The 17561-nt window shown below is 42.9% G+C and overlaps 1 protein-coding gene across 4 annotated transcripts in view; it reads right to left on the bottom strand.

The window, feature by feature from the left end:
* Positions 1–17561, bottom strand: part of NPAS2 (neuronal PAS domain protein 2) — a 106193-nt gene that overhangs the window by 44361 nt on the left and 44271 nt on the right. For all 4 annotated transcript variants that reach the window (XM_074535797.1, XM_074535798.1, XM_074535799.1 and 1 more), the window contains exons 2-4: positions 9618–9671; positions 4685–4833; positions 1407–1498 (exon numbers count right to left, since the gene is read on the bottom strand). In XM_074535797.1, the coding sequence (XP_074391898.1) occupies positions 1407–1498; positions 4685–4833; positions 9618–9671 (295 nt within the window). The remainder of the gene's footprint in view (positions 1–1406; positions 1499–4684; positions 4834–9617; positions 9672–17561) is intronic.

Here is a 17561-nt window from a genome sequence, read left to right as displayed (position 1 = left end):
TGTGGTAAGAAAAGGCCATTTTCAGGAAAGCTGATATATTACTGCAGCCTTGAGTCTTTTGAATTAGTGCTCAGAAAAAACCCTACCCATCTTTTAATAACAGGATGGGAAAAACTTCAAGCAGTCTTGCCCAAATGCTAATAAAATAAGATTAGTAGAAAGGCAAAATAGCAGGGAATGATGAACATCTGTCACAACAGGACATCCCAATACCCAATGTTATCTTGAAGGGCATGGAAAATCACAGTAGCAAGAAGGTGATTTATAAGCTGGGAAACCAAAAGGGATTGTTTTAATCTAAAATTGTGTAGCATACAAGTAGAATCAACAAAGACCCAACTTGTCAAAACACCAGTCAATTTACTGCTATCTGAGGGACATATTTCAATGCAGACTGAAGGAGTTATGTGTGTTAAGTTCCTGTGCACAGAGATGGAAATGGGTGGTTGTCAGAGCAATGGAAGCAAAGTGTCTCATAAAACTAGTCCAGGGGAGTCTCATCACAACAAATTGCAATGGCCAAAGGACTGCCAGCCTCTGGGAGCCAGCAATGTGCTCTGGCTTTATGCCACTCCTTGCTGGTGAAGTTGCTCCCCACATCCTTCCCTGCCCATCACCAGGGCCTGGATCATGTGCCATGCTCACATCATTTGTGGGAGGAGAAGCTTGTTCTCAAAGGACACTGTGGGGCTATGCAACATCTGTGTGTTTAGTATAGGAGAAGACTCTGGCTAAAGGCAGTTCTAGCTATTACTGAGAGAGAAAAATGTATTCTAGCAACTCATTTGCTTTTCATTTTGAACCTACATAAACGCCATTGCATTGCCTCCCTTCAAATCCCAGCTAGCATTAAAAGAACCAAGCATTAAAAGAATATGCTATAATTGAAAAACTAGGATTGGAAAATGCTAGAATAAGAGGTGTTTGATAAGCGCCTTGAAAATCTGAGTGGAAGCACCAACTGTATCAAGCCAAGAGGAGCTGTCAGGCTTTATCTGCTTGTTCAGCACCTAGCACTAGAGGGATGCGACACCACTGTGTTTCAGGTGCTAATCTTGCATAAATATTAGATGCTAACAACGCCTTCCAAGAACAGGAGAAAAACAGCCATGTGCCCTTTACCTCACCTCTGCTTGTAAAAAAAAAAAAAAAATAAACCTGTGATTTGAATCTTTGCCCTGAACTTCTTTTCTTGGGAGCTGCTGCACAGTTCTGCAGGCTGCAGCAGCCCAGTGCAACAGTACTGCTGAAAGGGAAGAGCAACAGGCGACGCCTCTGCTTGACAGTCAAATACAGCAGTTCCCAAAACCTCCTCTTCTGGAAGGGCAGATGACAGTTTGTTCTAAATGCATGCACATTTCCATGAGTGCTAGACAAAACTAGGAAAGGTGTATGTGCATGTTTACCTCCAACATCAGCTGGGTGAATTCTTCATTGCTGAGAAATGAAGGCTTCCAGTCCTGCTGAATTTCAGAAATCTCTGTCTGTGCTGAGACTTCTAGACAAAGAGAACATTTACATCTTTAAAATTCAAATTAACTTATATCTTGAAATATTACATATGAGTTGCTAGGAAAAGAGAGAAATAACCTTTGTATTCAAAAATTGCAGTTTTCAAGCCTGAAATGTTTTCCTCATTTTTTACTCAAGTCAACTTGTACTGACTTCAGTGGGAGCTGGTATTCACAAGGCTATTGAACTCAAGCAGCATTAAAGGGGTATTGATCAAAAGATAAAACCACTTTGCATGAAATTAAAATCAAGGCAAGGATTAGCATGTGTCCAATTGCTATTTACAATTTACAGCTTCAAAATCAAGATGCTAGAGAGGCTTCAGCCTATAGCTTCTGTGCCAAACAGAACAGCAAGAAAGCTCCTTCAGAGGAGCCCCAAAGGGCTGTGACCCCAAACTGCAGAGCTATTGCTCTGTTTTCCAGAAGGAGAGCGAATCACAAGCATTTGCAGCAGCTTTACACTGGTGCTACTGCCACCACCCTCTCCCTACCTTCAGCCACATGGTGCAGGGCAGCCCAGGAGAAGGAATGGAGCTCCAGCATCTCATCCCAAATCCTGTCTGGAGGGCAGGGTCCCCTGTGCTGCCAGCCCAAAAGGTCCCAAGAGGAGATCTGCCCCACTGTTGACACATGGCAGAGGGCTTGCTCCTGGAAGGCTTTCCATGGAGGAGTGCAGACACACCAGGAAAACAACTCACAGCTTTGCACTGAAACTGGGGACCATACTGGATTGCTGGCTTGCCTTTGGAAAACAGTCATTTATGTTAGCTCTGAGTCAAACAGGATTCTGGGTGATAGCTCTAATTTACAGAAACTTGAGCTGGTTTATAGTTTGCTGCTCACTCTGCTTCTCTAGGAGGGCTCCCTCACTCAGGTCTAGTAGTGAGGGGATGGTGAGCACAGACTCTTCTCTTTTCAGCACCTCCTGATGATTAGCACTTTAATTAATCCTGTTGATTAACACTTCTAGAGCATGTAACACTCAATGCTCTGTATTCAGAGCATGTAGGCAAACTGGCCAGAGAAACACAAATGGACAAGTGATACTAAAGACAGTAAATTTCTACAAGTGTCCGTGCATTTTGTCTCCACGAAAGAAATCAAATCCTCTGTTCAGGCTGTATTAGTGGAGATGCAGCCATTTGCTCCTACCAGCTCATTTGAGTTGCTTTCTGCACTACTGGGGGCTGTCACTGGCAGCACAGCAACTCTCCACAGCTCCCATGGTTTTACACACAGCTTTGAAAAGCAGACTAAGGAAAAAGAGTCCATCAGATTTTTAAAGTAGTTTCAGAATATAGGATGCTTTCAGAGATCTGTAGCTTGGAAAAGCCAATGCACACGAAATGGTGAGTGTTGGGAGAATTACTTAAGATTTGGGGGATTCTGTGGATTATAATGAAGGAGGCTGTTTATGAAGGAAAAAATCTGAAAATTTGCCTTCTCCTCTGTTATGACTAAAATCTTGGTTTAGGCTACCAAACAGAGGGGGAACATGACTCAATAAACCAGATCCAAAGTACACTGAGGATAATCAACACTTTTAAATGCTGATGCTTTGTATTATATTCTGACTACTAATCTGCTTTAAAAATAGATAACATTTGCTTTTTTTAGCAAGTGCACAAACCCCAGTCACATTTTGACCCAATTGCTGTGGAAAGATTTGTGACTGTTAGCTTTCCTTCATCTAGCTGTTTTTCAAGGAAAAGCACCTTTTGGAGTAAATTATTTAGACCTTCAGCTACATTTATACACCTAATTTCAAATCTTGGGTGACTGTTCTTTGCTTAGCTTTATAACTGAGTATATTCACATCTTCCCGTGCCTTAGGCAGCTAAAAAAAAAAGGTGAGTTATTACTACAATTTTTAAAAAAGTGTACATAACTATTAAACCTTGAGATGTCCTGGTCATCCCCTCCTGTACAAACACAGGTTAACAGTTGGACTCATTGGTCTTAAATGTCTCTTCCAACCTAAACAAATATATGATTCTATTTTGTCTGTGGCAAAAATTCATTTAAGAAGAAATTGCACTCTAATGCCAGAACCATTAAAGTTATTTCCTCAGTAAGACTGACATCTGTGACTCCATTCTGTTGTAAGTCATGATATAAGAGTTTTAATGGTCTTTCCTGTTACACCCAGAGTTCTGCAGAGAGTGCAGGAAGGAGGTGCTGGATGAGCCAAGGTAAGCCAGGTGACGTAGTGCATCATCTTGTGAGACCCCTTTATGCTTTCTGGGACCAGGGGCATTCCCCACAATCACCCACTGAAGCCTCTTCATCACAAGGGCAGAGCAGGAGAGCCCCATTTTAATCAGTGCCCTGATTTACAAGGGAGGAGCATTTCAGTTGACCACTACTGGTGGATGTCAAAGCATCAGGAAGGCCCCATTGCACATTGTTCCCTCTGAGTAGAAACTAGACCAAAGAGAGTAGCTCAGCAAGGTCAGAAATCTCCTCTGCCCTCTGTGAAGATACATTTCTAAGGGACTTAACTGTCTCTGGTGCAAGCATTTTAAAAAATGAACTCCGGACTTTCTGATGCTGAATTTGACTACTGCAACTGGATGCTGTGCACATGTGATGTAGCTTCTGCTTGTGCAAACTGGGTGAAGCATGTCAACTATCTGTGGATGCAATTTGCTGCTGCCAGCTTCAAAAAAAGAGGGACTTTCTGGTCTGAGTTTTCTACTCAATGTGGAAAATTGAGTCCTGCACAGTTCACTGAGGAGCTGGGGTGCTGAACAGATTGCTTCCCTGCATTTTTTCTGCGGAGAAACTGGGGCAAATGCTTTGTTCTACAGCTCAGAATATTGCAAATTTCAAGTAAGGGAATATTCCCTCTCCTCCCAAATCTCTCTTGTTCAAAGCATCTGTCTTCTTCATGAATGTTGCAGGGCACTGTTGCCGTCCTTCTCTCAGCTGCTGCCATTTGCCCCCTTCTCTAGCAGGTTGAGAGTCATCTTCAGCTGAAGAGCAAACAAGGAGATGGATTTGGGCAGCACAGTGTCTGCAAGTGATCTTTATTGATGAGGTAGGAAAAAACTTCAAATACCTTATGTTGGCACTTTTAGGTCCCTCAAGCCATTCTGATAATCACTGAAGGAAACAGGATATTGTAGTAACTGTCTGGCAAGTGCATGAGGAGCCGCACTAAATCTTACCATTGTGTTTCTGCAGAAAGCCGATGACTTTTTCCAGCACAGTGGTTTTGTCCATTTTGCGAGTGTTGCCTGGAAGCATGGAGCTGAGCTCTTTGATGAGAACATTGAACTGATCGCGCCTCTTCTTCTCAGACTTGTTACGCGAAGCCCTGTAGACAGGGGAAAAGAAACAAAGGATGAGCAGAGCAAGAAGGAAAATGATCATGTACCTGCTCTTTGCAATATATTTACATAAAATCAGCTTGCTGCACGTGTCAGCATGAGAAGATTGACACTGGACTCCAGAAAAGCAGTAGAAGCAAAAAGGAGGCAACAGTTGCCACCTCCTGCTCTTGTCTTTGAGCCACCTTTAGTGCCCAGCACGGAGATGGAGGCTCTGCTCACTCCCCTGTGCTGCCTCTGGACACTCCAGCTGAGCTTATCAGGACAGCATTGAGCTTGTAGTTGAAGGAGGTCTATCCATCTCCCAGACATATGTAGGATCTTAAAAATTCATGCAATCTCTGGGGAGGCACTCAGAATGAGACGAAATAGGAATACTGTGACAACAGTAAAACTGTGCATAAAGAAGAAGAGTAGAGACTGGATCATACCCATCTGTGCAGTCTTAACAGAAGAGAGGGATCCCAGTCCTGCAGCTGTTGCACAGGAGCTGGGTTGATCTAGAAGGACTTGCCCACTTTGGTCACAGGTGCTCTGCCTACCTCCAGGCTGGCAGAGAAGAATCAGGATATTGTCTTCCAGTCATTAAGATCAGAGACCTGGGTAGAAGTTGCTGCAGCTCCCATCTGATTTGTACGCAACTTTGTTCAGTCTCCTTTCCAAGGTCACAATGACAAGCAGGAGAGGGCATCAGCATGGATTGTTTGAGGCTGGGATGCATTGCTAGCCTTGGGGTCTTGGAAGTGCCAGCAGTGCTTGCCCTTAATCTGTGCCACTGGGAAAATCAGTGCCAGTGCCCCAATCTCTAGGTTTAAAACAAAGACTCTACAGCTTTCTTCACCAGTCTTGTCTGTTTAGATTGCAGATTCCTCAGAGAGAGCCTGCTTCTGCTGCTGCATTTCAAGAGCTCAAAGGAAGAAAGGATCTGATTTCATTTGGGGTATTTTGGCACCATCATAATACTGTCATTAAGGCTGTTGATAATCTTTTCAGCATGCACACTTTAGTTTTTTTTAACACTATGCCAATCTGTACACACACATTTTCTGACTTCTCATGAATACCACAACTGTTTGACTCAGAGGTTATCACCTGGACTTCTGTATCCACGTGGAAATAGAAATAAGTATAGCCCAGTAGGTTTGTTTGTTCCTCTGAAAGCTCCTCAAGCAGATGAGATTTGCCTTGTCAATTATGCAAAGACTGAAAAATCTGGTTACAGGTAGATGGAAAAGAAAAGCCAAGAGGCCAGTTCTCACTCTGACTTTACCAGTCCCAACTAACTCTGCTGTGCCTCAAAGCAGCTCTGGATGCACAATGCTGAAAGTCAGAGCAGAATTTAGCCCAGCATCTACATCCCCTGCAAGGACCAGGATGGCAATAAACATTTTCAGCAGAGAAATCACTACAGAGGCTTCTGGATGTTACTACTGACAGAGGGGCAATTTTTGTTTGTCTTGCTCTCAACCCTGAACGCACTTGGAGATATGCTGGATAGAAGCCAATGCTTGATTATTTTACAGCTTTGAACACAAGAGATTGGGTGGATACTGCCTGACTGATTTCAGCTTGCTCTTATTACACTGCAAAAGGCTGTCAGAACAAGATGTGAAAAGCTCCAGCCTTATCCTCTTTCTCTACAGTTCAGGGCAACATTAAGAATATCAACATTTTACTTCCTCATAATTGAATCCTCAGTTCATTTTAAGCCTAAAGAGTCCAGATTTCCCTGAAAATAAAGTAAACCACCAGCTGTCAATAGGGAATGTGTTGCTTAAAAAAAAAAAAAAAGAAGAAAAAAATAGAAAAAAAAATAGAAAAAAGCCTTGACAGAAATATAAAGTATCTATTTTTAACACTTGACATTTTATTCACAAAGGCAATATAAAAACTCCTCTAGTGGAAATAACTCTACCAAGATATGAATCGATGATCACAGTTAAGTTTTGAAAAGGAAAAAAAAAATGAGAGAAGATTGGAAAAAAATGATAAAAACTATCCCTGCACAGTTGAAAATACTTTGTTTAGTACAGTTATAAATGCATGAAGTAACATAGTTTTCATCACTTCCCTTTGAAGATTATTTTCTAGCCTTGCTTACTTCACTGCTAGGGCATACAATTACAGTAAGCCAAAACAACCTCTGTCTTAATTCCATACTACTTGTCCTAGTTCTCCTCCTTCCTTGCTACTCCATAAAGATTAGCGCACATTCAAGGGGAAGGAGGAGACACAGTATTAATAAAATCACGATTTTTAGTAAATACAGTTAAAAGCAATACAGAACAGCCTGAACTCAGAATGAACAAAATCAACAACTCAACAGCCATTTTTATTCACTTACATATATGCTGCTTGTTGTCTTAGACAGATACTGACTGAGTAATAGATACTGCATTTTGCTAATTTACAATGAAATGTGACTTTACACTAAATTTCAGATTTCTTCTGCCTGTCCAGTGGAGTGTGTTATATATGCATCAATGCAAGTAACTGTACCACATATCTTCATTCAGATTCTTAAATTTACTTTTTATTTCAGTGGAAAATGGCAGGTAGTAGTCTTCATGATTAAGCACTTTCTCATGGTTTACTTCAAGCTGGTTTTGGCTGGAATTGGGAATTAACTGAAATGTAAAAAAAGTATTTTAAAATTATACAGTATTAAAGTAAACTGAAAGAAGAGCAAATAGAGAAAAAAGTGCACAAAGCACACCTTTTGTTTAAAATGATAAAAATCTAAAACCAAAATAAACCTCATCCAGCACCAAAGAACTGAAAAGGAAAATATGGCTTCTGATCTGAGATGATCAGAAAACCTCACACAGGTCTTCAATGCTGCCAACTGCGGTGCCATCATACCCACATTTTAGTCCTCAGGTTGTCAGAGTGACGTTGTGCCTTAGGGAGTCAGGTGATGCAGAACAGGGCTCAATTTAACCAGTGTTCTTCCTGATCTTGGCCAAATATTAAACACCTGGCACAAGTGTGGGAGTGCAAGTGCCTCTTCTCAGGAGAGGATGGATCCTTTTTACATGTCTGTGTAATGTAACTTGTAGGTGCCTGATAAATTGCAGCAGATAGACGTGGTGTGAATGTGTATCTACACACACCTAACCTGAGAAACTCACCTCCTGGCTTGAGACCATCCCAAAAACTTAGGTCCAGAAGTTTTCAGTCTCACCTACTTTTAACTGAGAAAATAAAAGGAGAGAACAATTTCCGGGGCTTTTTAATCCCCTTTGGTGTTTCTCAGCACTGAGGGACCCAGTCCTCATACCAAAGAGAAGGAAAAAAAAGCACTTCCCTTGTGGTACAGGACAGGTGAGAGTCCTCAGCTTACATGACATAGCAGCAAAATATTAATCAAATAGCTTCTCCTAAGTTTGACTCTCTCTGGAAGAAAACTTGTAGCTTTTAAATGAATCTGAACCATTTCAGTATAATGTATTAACTTTAGATCTTCGTAAAGCATCTCATGATCTCAAGCTCAATTTCAACTTTAGCTTTATTTCTAAAAAGCAAAATGAACTTAAATTACAATCTGAAGAAGCAGTTTCCTTTTCTAATTTTGAAAGTTATAACTTTTTTATGAACCCTGATAGAGGCCAGCCCCAGGGTACGACAAAAATTCCTTCTGGGAACAAACGGCATGAAAACCATACCAGATGGTGATGACAATTGCCGAGAGCGAGGATACGTGTTATCCTATTTTTTTACATATATGCATTCATTTAATGAATTTTTCTTTTACTAGACAATTAGCACACAAATATCTTGAAGATGATCAGGCCTTTAGCAGGTGAAGCAGTGCTGCAAGGTGGGCTCCTTTCTGCACCCACCAAAAGGAAGCAAAGGGGACAGCTGAGCCTGGCTGCAGCCTGTGCTGACCTATATTGGTGAAACAAAGCTGCAGGGAGGGAAAGAAGCAGAGAAGGAATCAAAAGAGATGAAACTGGATCAACTGCTTGTGCCTGGACTGGAAATACTCTCATTAGAAGGAACCAAGGGGAAAAATGTGAGCAACCTCTGTCTCTTTCTAAAGTAATTAAACTGCGGGCTGAGGCATTGATAACCTCGAATGCTTCCAAACTGCTTTTCTGCAGATGCCGGTCAGCTCTGACAGTTACTAAGAGTTTCATTGCCACAGGTCTTCTGCCTTGAAACACACCTTTTCTCTCCCAACAAAGGGTTCACAGTGAATTCCCACCAACTGGGACTCAATGGAGTACAGACTGTATGTGAATATAGGTTTGTGCCAGTTTAAAGCTGACTTTTCGGGGTCTTTCTCTGCTCCGAAGGTAACTTCTGGGTGTTTTCATTGCTGTGAGACAGGCATTGATGAATAAATGAATAAATGGCCATTCTAATAGGGAAAAAACCCCCACTTTTCCTGTTTTTTTTCTTTTGCAAAGTGTATTTAAAGAAAAAAGAAAACCACAACATTTTTGTACACTCTGGAAGCTCAGATGATGTATTATAGTGGCAGAAGAATGTTGTTGGTGCTTCTGTTCTGATGTTCTGCAGTCATGTGAAGAAAATGATCAATGCCTTGGCTTTTTTAACATTTTCCACAGGAAACACTGCTAGGTTATTTTCTTCTTACAGTGCAGCCAGGAGTAGGAGTCTGTGAGATGGCAGTTTTTCAGGTTGTGCTTGACTGTATTTTACTCTCTTGCTCTTTGATTAATTGATTATGGATAAAACAGCTTCTGCAACAACAAACAGTATCAAGCTCATCACAGAGAGTTATAAAAGAAAAGATACTCACCTCTTTGCCCTGTCTTTCTCATCTTCATCCATTAGATTGTCTAAGCAGTTTTTTCTGTTGAAGGAATGCAAGAATCAGTATGAATTGTCATTTTTTTTAGGTCTATTTGCAGGTTAATCTCACAGTCACTCTATTTCAATTTAATAACACTATGATGATATCCAGGTCAGATAAATGTGTCAGCAGTGCTCTATGCCACAGTCCTTGATTTTAGGAAATATCCATTGTGGGTAATGTTATTCCTGAACATTATGCTAGCCTTAGGGTCTCCTAGGCAGGGATCAAGGCTCCCAGGCACCACGTGGTGCATCAGCACAGTACAAAAACAGCCACTTCTTGGAGATTTTTTTGTGTGGCAGTTACTCTCTGCAAACTTGTAGGCTGGATGAGCCTGGGGTCTGCTCAAGCTGAAAAACATTTTCATTGCCCCCCATGTTCCCACCAAAACCATCTTTAGTGTACGAGCCAGCATCATTGATGCCTTTGACCTCTCTGCTCTTCCTCCTGGGATGCTCTTCATCCTCCTCTGTGGATCTTGACCCAAAGCCAAACAAGATGTTAATAACTCTACTGAATTACCCCTCAAATTGAAGTGTCCTTATAAATCCCACTGCCTAAGCCATACTAAAAATCCCTCTTGCAGCCCAGTCAGACCACCTGCCCAGCCATGCTGGCACCAAGCATGAGGACTGTCCCATGCCCATCACTTTTTTTGTTAATCTTCCCCAAAATGTTGTGACCTCAGTTTTGTAGTACAATTTCTCCAGCAGGGTGAGCTGTAAGGAGAAAAGGATAAATTGGGTAAATTTGTGTAGGCAAGGCAAAGGGAAAAATACAAAAGCAGCCCAGCTGAAGGCTGAGCGCCTCAGAAACCCTTGTCACTAGCTCACTGCCCACCCTCCTTTGCTCTGTGACCTTATGAGACAGTGATGCTTGATCTGTCACCACTTTGGCCCAAGAAGGAAGCCCTGTGCTGCTGCACCTCTCATGGCATCTGACACCCCTTTTGGCTACAAAATCCATGTGCTGCTGCATCCCACACACTTATTTTCTGAAACAGCAGCACAATGCTACTGGATATTGTCAAAGCCTCATTTTCAAAGCAGAGGTGTAGTGATAGGCAATGATAACACTCTTTTTCAGCAATCAATGTTTCTCATTTAATGAGTCTTCAACATGTAAGACATGAATAAAATTGGAAGGGAGGAGGAAGGAAGTTAATTGCTAGGCTTTATTTAAGCCCATGTTATTTTCCACATATGAGTCACACATAAATTTGCCTGTTTAAAGAACATTTTATGAAAAAACCAAAGTGAAAACTCAACAATAGTAAAACCAGTGCTTCTGTTAGTAGTTCTCTTACAGCAACATTCTACCTGGTCATCACTCAACAGTTAGCTAAGAACACAAAATCCATAACCTTTTATCAAATGAGTTATGAGGAATTAGATCCACTGGTCACTGATTGGGGGGTAAAGCTGCTACTTAATGGCACTCAGCTCTTTGATGAAGGATAAACAGGAAATATGAAGGCCAAGGGACTAGTTTTTTCAGTCATAACTGATGAATTTAAATTGCTGGATTCCCTTACAGAGAAAAACATAACAAATAATACCAAATAGTTTTTAGATTATTTTTCAGGTATTTGTTTTGACTTGCAAAACAGCCACAGTCAGCCATGATTTTTGACTTGCAAGTCAGCCATATCATAATCCATATTTTGGACTAGGAAAATGTATAAGGCCAGCAAAATTCTATTAACCAGTGTTTTACATATATTTTAGGTGTTTATTTCCTTAGTCCCATAATGAAACTGTTATCCCAATCACTATGTTTTCAAGTAATTCAGGCTAAAATGCAATGACAATATTCAATGTGTTTTGTTGTTATTTGCTCATTTATTGCAACCTATGCTATTCAAGAATACAGAGGGCATAGTTTAAATGGCAAGATTAGCATTCAGGATTTTGCAGTGTTTTTTGGCTAAATCTTTGCTCACAATCAGCAGGATGTTAAGGGGTATGAAGGGACCATGAAGATCATCTGGTCCCAATGTGGGAGGACACCTTGCAGTAGACCAGGTTGCTCAAGGCCTTATCCAACCTGGCCTTGAACACTACCAGGGCTGGGACATCCACAACCTCCCTGGGCAACCTGTTCCAGTGTCTCACCACCCTCACAGTGCAGCACAGCACAGCACAGCACAGCACAAAATGTTCTGTGGCATGCACACATGTTGAATCTAGGGCATGGCAATGTAAATGGGGCAGCATCACCAGCAGAAGTCGCTCTCCCTGAATCCCTAAAGCTCTTCCTCTGGCTGTAACAGACTCCCAGTAGAAAGCAGGAATACAAGTGTGCTGAGTGGCTGTGAGGAAGGATGGAGGTGGATGAGACAGTCAGTATTGGTGCTGCTCAGCCCCGGCTCTTTTGGAGAGGCACAATGCACCTAATGGAAAGGGGCTTCCTACAGCTGTACCCCATAAACCATCAAGAAGAAATTACACTGCCAGGAAGCCTCTACTCTTGAAAGAGAGCAACAGATCAAACTGGTCTTTTCTGCCAAGGATTTGGCTAGATCTGTAAAGCAATTCATGGCCAGCTTCCAGTAAACAAGGTTTCTGAGTGACTGACATGAAATTCTGGACCTGCTGTGCTGTTGTTAGCATGAGACAATATCTAATTGTCATTTTGCTTCTGTTTGCTCACATGGCAAAATCTCTAGAGCATCATAAGCATTGCTAACAGGGTTTGCTAGTACATATGTACCATATGAAATTAAAACTGTTCTCAACAAAATAGACACATCAGAGTATACAATTGCTGCAAACTAGTAGAGACTCACAGACGCTGCCTTACACCTTGACAGAGACACCCATGTCAAGGAGCTTAGGTATGTGCTCAGTGCACCCTGTTTGCTTAATTTTATTCTCCCAATCCCTCAGCTGTGAAGGTCCCAAACTGCAAACTGGAAACCTACTGTCTCTTGATTTAGGAGAAAATTCTGACTCATTGCATTAATGGAGGCAGGCAGTAAATACCAAGGCTCTGTGCCACAGTTCCCCTGCAAAGAAGTGACATAAAAAAACAAGTGGCACAAGTATTTCTCAAACTGTGAAGAATCCTTTCACAATAAGAAAGGGAATTTGGAAACCTATAGGTAAGAATACCACATGATGTAACTCCTGCTGGCAGAGTATTTAACAGTGACAGTTACATTTGGAGGTTCATTAGTATCATCATTATCATCAAGGAGTGAAGACTATCACTCAAAAAGGTGGGAACTACTTGGAACAAGGAGGAGGAAGCTCATGTACTCCCATCAGGGAGGAACTCATACAAACACATGGAAAGACACATATCTACAAGTGGGGAAGAATGGCATTTTGGAAACAAAAGACTGGCTAAAGCTATTAACCATGTACCCCTGGCTTAGTTATCAGATGGAGAATTATAGCACAAACATCTCCCTCACATTCATTCATACAATGAATAGATGCTTGGGAAAGAAGTAATTCAGGCGGAGTGCCAGCTCGCTCCAGGGACTCTCCGGAAGAAAGGTTGCACATGTTTATTTTGATACAGTCTATTCCCACTGGACACAGAGCTTGCACTATAAAAAATCATCTGGCACTGATCACCTTATCCTGTGCTAGAAACATGTTTTTTATTGAGCTAAACTACTACTTTTCTGGGCTGGTGAGGTTGGTTTCACTCCTTCCTGCCCTACTGCTCATAAGGATGTGCTGTAGACACTCAAATGTAGGTAATCAGTTGTTGATTTCCCACCAAGTTGCCTCAAGGCCAGCTAATAGTTTTTACAAATCTGACTGATATTTATCAAGAATTTTTAATAATATTCATTTAACTCAGCTGGATTAAATCAGAGATGTAAATTTCTTTCAGAGGTCCTGAGATGTGCCGAGGGAATATTGGTGAGAAATCACAGTGTGTGTGCTTCCCTGGCTCTTATGTCTGGCAGCTCAAGGAAAAGACTGGACTTTTCCTCCTCTTCCCTCTCTAGCCAGGTGGGGTGTTTGCCTCCATCACCCCACAGGTTTGCTTGGGTATTCCACCACTTTTCCTGTACAGGTATGGTCAGCCCTGGGGAGAGGGATGCTCCCACCCACTGCAGACATATCTGAGCCTTACACCTCAGACCTCACCCCCAGACCACTTGGGATGCTGGTACAATACAACCAATCCTAATTAAAGATGATGATATTGCATTGGAGAACAATCCTCTCAAGGATCCCCAAGGGATGGGCAAGGCTTGTTTGGAAAACTGGGATATTGGGATGAAACACCTTGAACTATCCTCTGACCTCTGGGAAGACCCTTCCCAACAACTGCTGTGTTGTGAAGGAGGAAGAAACAGAACAACAGGGTAGGCATGCTGCCGTGCCTTCCAGACACATTGTTCAGCCTCAGGGCCCATCTCTGCTCAGCACTGCTCCTGTTCTGCCTCAACAGGGCATCCACTCTCCATCCCCTCTTTGAAGGGGAGGAAATGGCTGTCAGCAAAGAGGTCAGTGTCATACAGGAGGCACACGGGTAAGTTTGGTGGGGCTCAGGATTCAAAGGCCAGATCCAGCCATGCATGGCATCCTGTGCTTAGTGAGTACATATCCAATACACATGAAGAAGGCACCAAAAGAGATTGGAGAGGTTCTAGGCATGATCCAGGGACACAGTTTCTAGGCACTCACTAGCACAGGGGACAGTGTAGCTTGGTCACTGCGCTGGCATCACTGCCAGATCCCCTGCCCAGGGAGGATGAACAAGGTCTGATGGGCACTGTGGTTGGTCAATGGCATCATCCCACGGGTGTTCACAGTGTGGGTTAGATGGGGTTTGCCTGCCCTGGGGAGCACCACTGTGGCTAGGAACTCCACCTGCTGCCCTCAGCTAAGGAGAGCTCTGAAATGAATCACACAAACAAGTGAAGTGTTTCCCTTCCAAGCCCTGCTGGAAGGCAAAGAGAAAAATCAGCAAATGGGAAGCAGCAGGAAAGGCCACAGAGTGAGAAGCAAGAAGTGATCATCTGACCATTTTAGGCATCTGGTTTCAAGTTCTGTAACATGGATGAAGCACTCAGATGTCCCACCAGGAAAGGTACAGTGTGAACACACAGCAGAAGGATTTGTACAAACACAAATCAGAACAAATCAACAAATTCACAGACACAGCAAACTGAAGTGTACCACTCTATTCTCTTTTCTTCAGATATAAACCTATGAACTGTTACAAGAACATGCTGGGCTCCATAATTAAGTATGACACATTCCTAACCATAGCAATAAAAATTGATTTATCAAAATGAACAGACTAGCCTTTAGAAATCTTAAGATAGTAAAAATTCACTTTCCTGATGATATACATGGTTATTTGAGAAAGATACGTGGCTTTTTACTGGGAGAATGGCAGTCTGGAGTCACCATGGATCATGTTATGCCGAGATTGTTATGAGAATTACTGCTCTCAAGAGTAAAGAAAAAATCCAGAAGCATTGCTAAGTGTCCAGCTTTAGAGTTTTTTCCTGACAGTGTATAGCAAGGTCTTCCTGCATTCAATAGGTTACTACATTTTGCTTATACAAGAGATATTTAGACCCTTCAAAAAAAGAAAAGAAAACTTTTTGAGAAAATACTGGACTTCATGAACCTCATGGACTGTTTCATACATATGTGTACAATGAATCTTTAGATGGTAATAGGCTTAAAGCAAACATATATTAAAAACAATCCACATGTGGACAGTAAAAAGAATAGAATTTGACAGAAATTAATGCTCCCCTCTTCTGAACTGGGGATGACAGGAAGATGGTTATAGATAATAAGAGTCGAGTAGTAAGAGATTATGATGAATAGAAATAAAGACTCAGAGCATATTCTGGTTTTATTCTGTTTGGTGGGAAGGGGTTTTATTTTCCACATGTCAGAACCCTTGCACCCATTGCCATATGTTAGACCATGTTCCCCCTCTGCCTGGTGCCAGCTGGATTTTGGGGTGTGCAGCCTGCAAGCACTCTGTAGATGCGGTATGATTCACATCGGTTTAAGCCAGGGGTGATCCGGCTGACGTCAGCAATGCCGGGCTGGAGCGCGGCCAGGGTGAGAGGCATCTTTCATCTCTGGCTTGTGAGCAATATATAAAGTTTTGTGCAGTGTTTGGATCTCTGATGAAGATCAGTACATACATGCTCATTATCTTCCTCACTGCTGTTATTACTACTGAATGACTACAGCCATTCAGACTTGAGTGCACAGGCTGTGGATCCCCATGTTCAACCGCTGCTCTGCTCTCCCCTTGCACGGCTGGAAACAGAAAGGCAAACAAATTAAACTAACATTAATCAGCAAAGACTGCCATCTGTATAACTCAGAGCACTTCTCCGCGTGCCCGTCCCCTTCCAGCAATGCTAAACAGGATTAGCCTTCCGTGGGCGGATGGGGAAAGTAGGTCAGTTCGGTAACATCGCTGCGTGTGATGAACGGAGGAGGATGTGACTGCAGTGGTCTGCTGGCAGCCCTCTCGCCTTCTCTATGAGCCAGGAGACGAAGCACCTGGGCTTGTCATGGGGTGCATGAGCTGGCTCAGACCCTACATCCCTGAATGGTGACACCTGACAACTCTAGGATCAAGGATTTGGCAAAGCCTGGCTGATGCACTGGAGTTAGTGGGTGCATTTCAACAAGGAAACTGAGGCACAGGGCAGCTAAATGCTTAGTTATTACTAGTTTGTGTACAGCCAAATATTCGTCAAAGCTTACACATAAGCCAAAGTGGCAAGGGATGGTAAATCACCTATTGTCTTTCTGCATTGCCTTCATTGGGTATGTAGAGATGGTGACAAGAAAGCCAAAGCTCACTTCAAGTGACGTCTGCAGGGCATGACAGAAGAGCTTCTGCTGCTACATCAGTAGCAAAAGGTTGAACAAGGAAAGTGCAGGACTGCTGCAGTACTGGAGGTGTGTGAGGAGGTGAATCAAAGTTACAGCAAAACAGGTGAGGCTGATGCCTGCTTTAAGGCAGTTTTCAGCAGCAAGGTCTCCCAGCCTCTGTGCTGGAGGCAGGGGCAGGGAAGAGCAGAAGCACCAGCAACAGGTGAGGATCAGCTCAGGGAACTTGAGGAAGCCTGGGGGAAGTTGACCATACAAGTTGATAGGGACTGACTGCTTGCCTCATTGGGTACTTGGAGACTTACTGGTGTCCTTTACTAGGCTGATCTCTTTTTTTGAGGGGTTCTGAAGGTGCGGGAGGTCCCTGATGTTTGGAAACAGGCAAATGTTGGCCTTCAAGAAAGGAGCAACAGGCTAGTCAGCCTCACTTCAGTCCCTGGAAAATCATGGAGTGAATCCTGTTGGAGCACAGGGCTGGGCAGATGGAGAAGATGATCAAAAACAGCCAGTGTGGATTTACCAAGAATAACTCAACTGCCTGTTATGATGAAATGACAGGATCTGTGGATGGAGGGAGAGCAGTCGATGTCATTTATGCTGGCTTCATGCTCAAAGGCAGGGCTGTTGTCATGGGGGAAACTGAAGGAAAGGACAGACAAGAAACCTTATGAAATTCAGTGGTGCCAACTGCCAAGTCCTGCACTTAGGAATGAAGAACCTTGAACTCTGACACAGTCTGGGCATGGCCTGATCAGAAAGCAGCTCTGCAGGAAAGGCCCTGGGAGTTCTGGAAGGCAGCAGGCAGCATGCTGTACATGAACCAGTGGCGTGCCTTGGTAGCAAGGATGGCCAGCAGGACCCTGGGCTGCATGGACAGGAATGCAGCCTGATGAAGGGAAGGGTTTATGTCCCTTCACTCAGCACCTGTTATACCACATTTAGGATAATGTGACTGGTCTGGGGCTTTCCAGGACAGAAAAGATAGATTTTAGGATAGAAGGAAGGTCAGTAGCATCCCCAGTGGTGGTGCCTGGAGCCCTTG

The sequence above is a fragment of the Zonotrichia albicollis genome, chromosome 2 (genome assembly GCF_047830755.1).
Source record: "Zonotrichia albicollis isolate bZonAlb1 chromosome 2, bZonAlb1.hap1, whole genome shotgun sequence".
In the NCBI taxonomy this organism is placed as follows: domain Eukaryota; kingdom Metazoa; phylum Chordata; class Aves; order Passeriformes; family Passerellidae; genus Zonotrichia; species Zonotrichia albicollis.
This window is presented reverse-complemented; position numbering and strand designations above follow the sequence as displayed.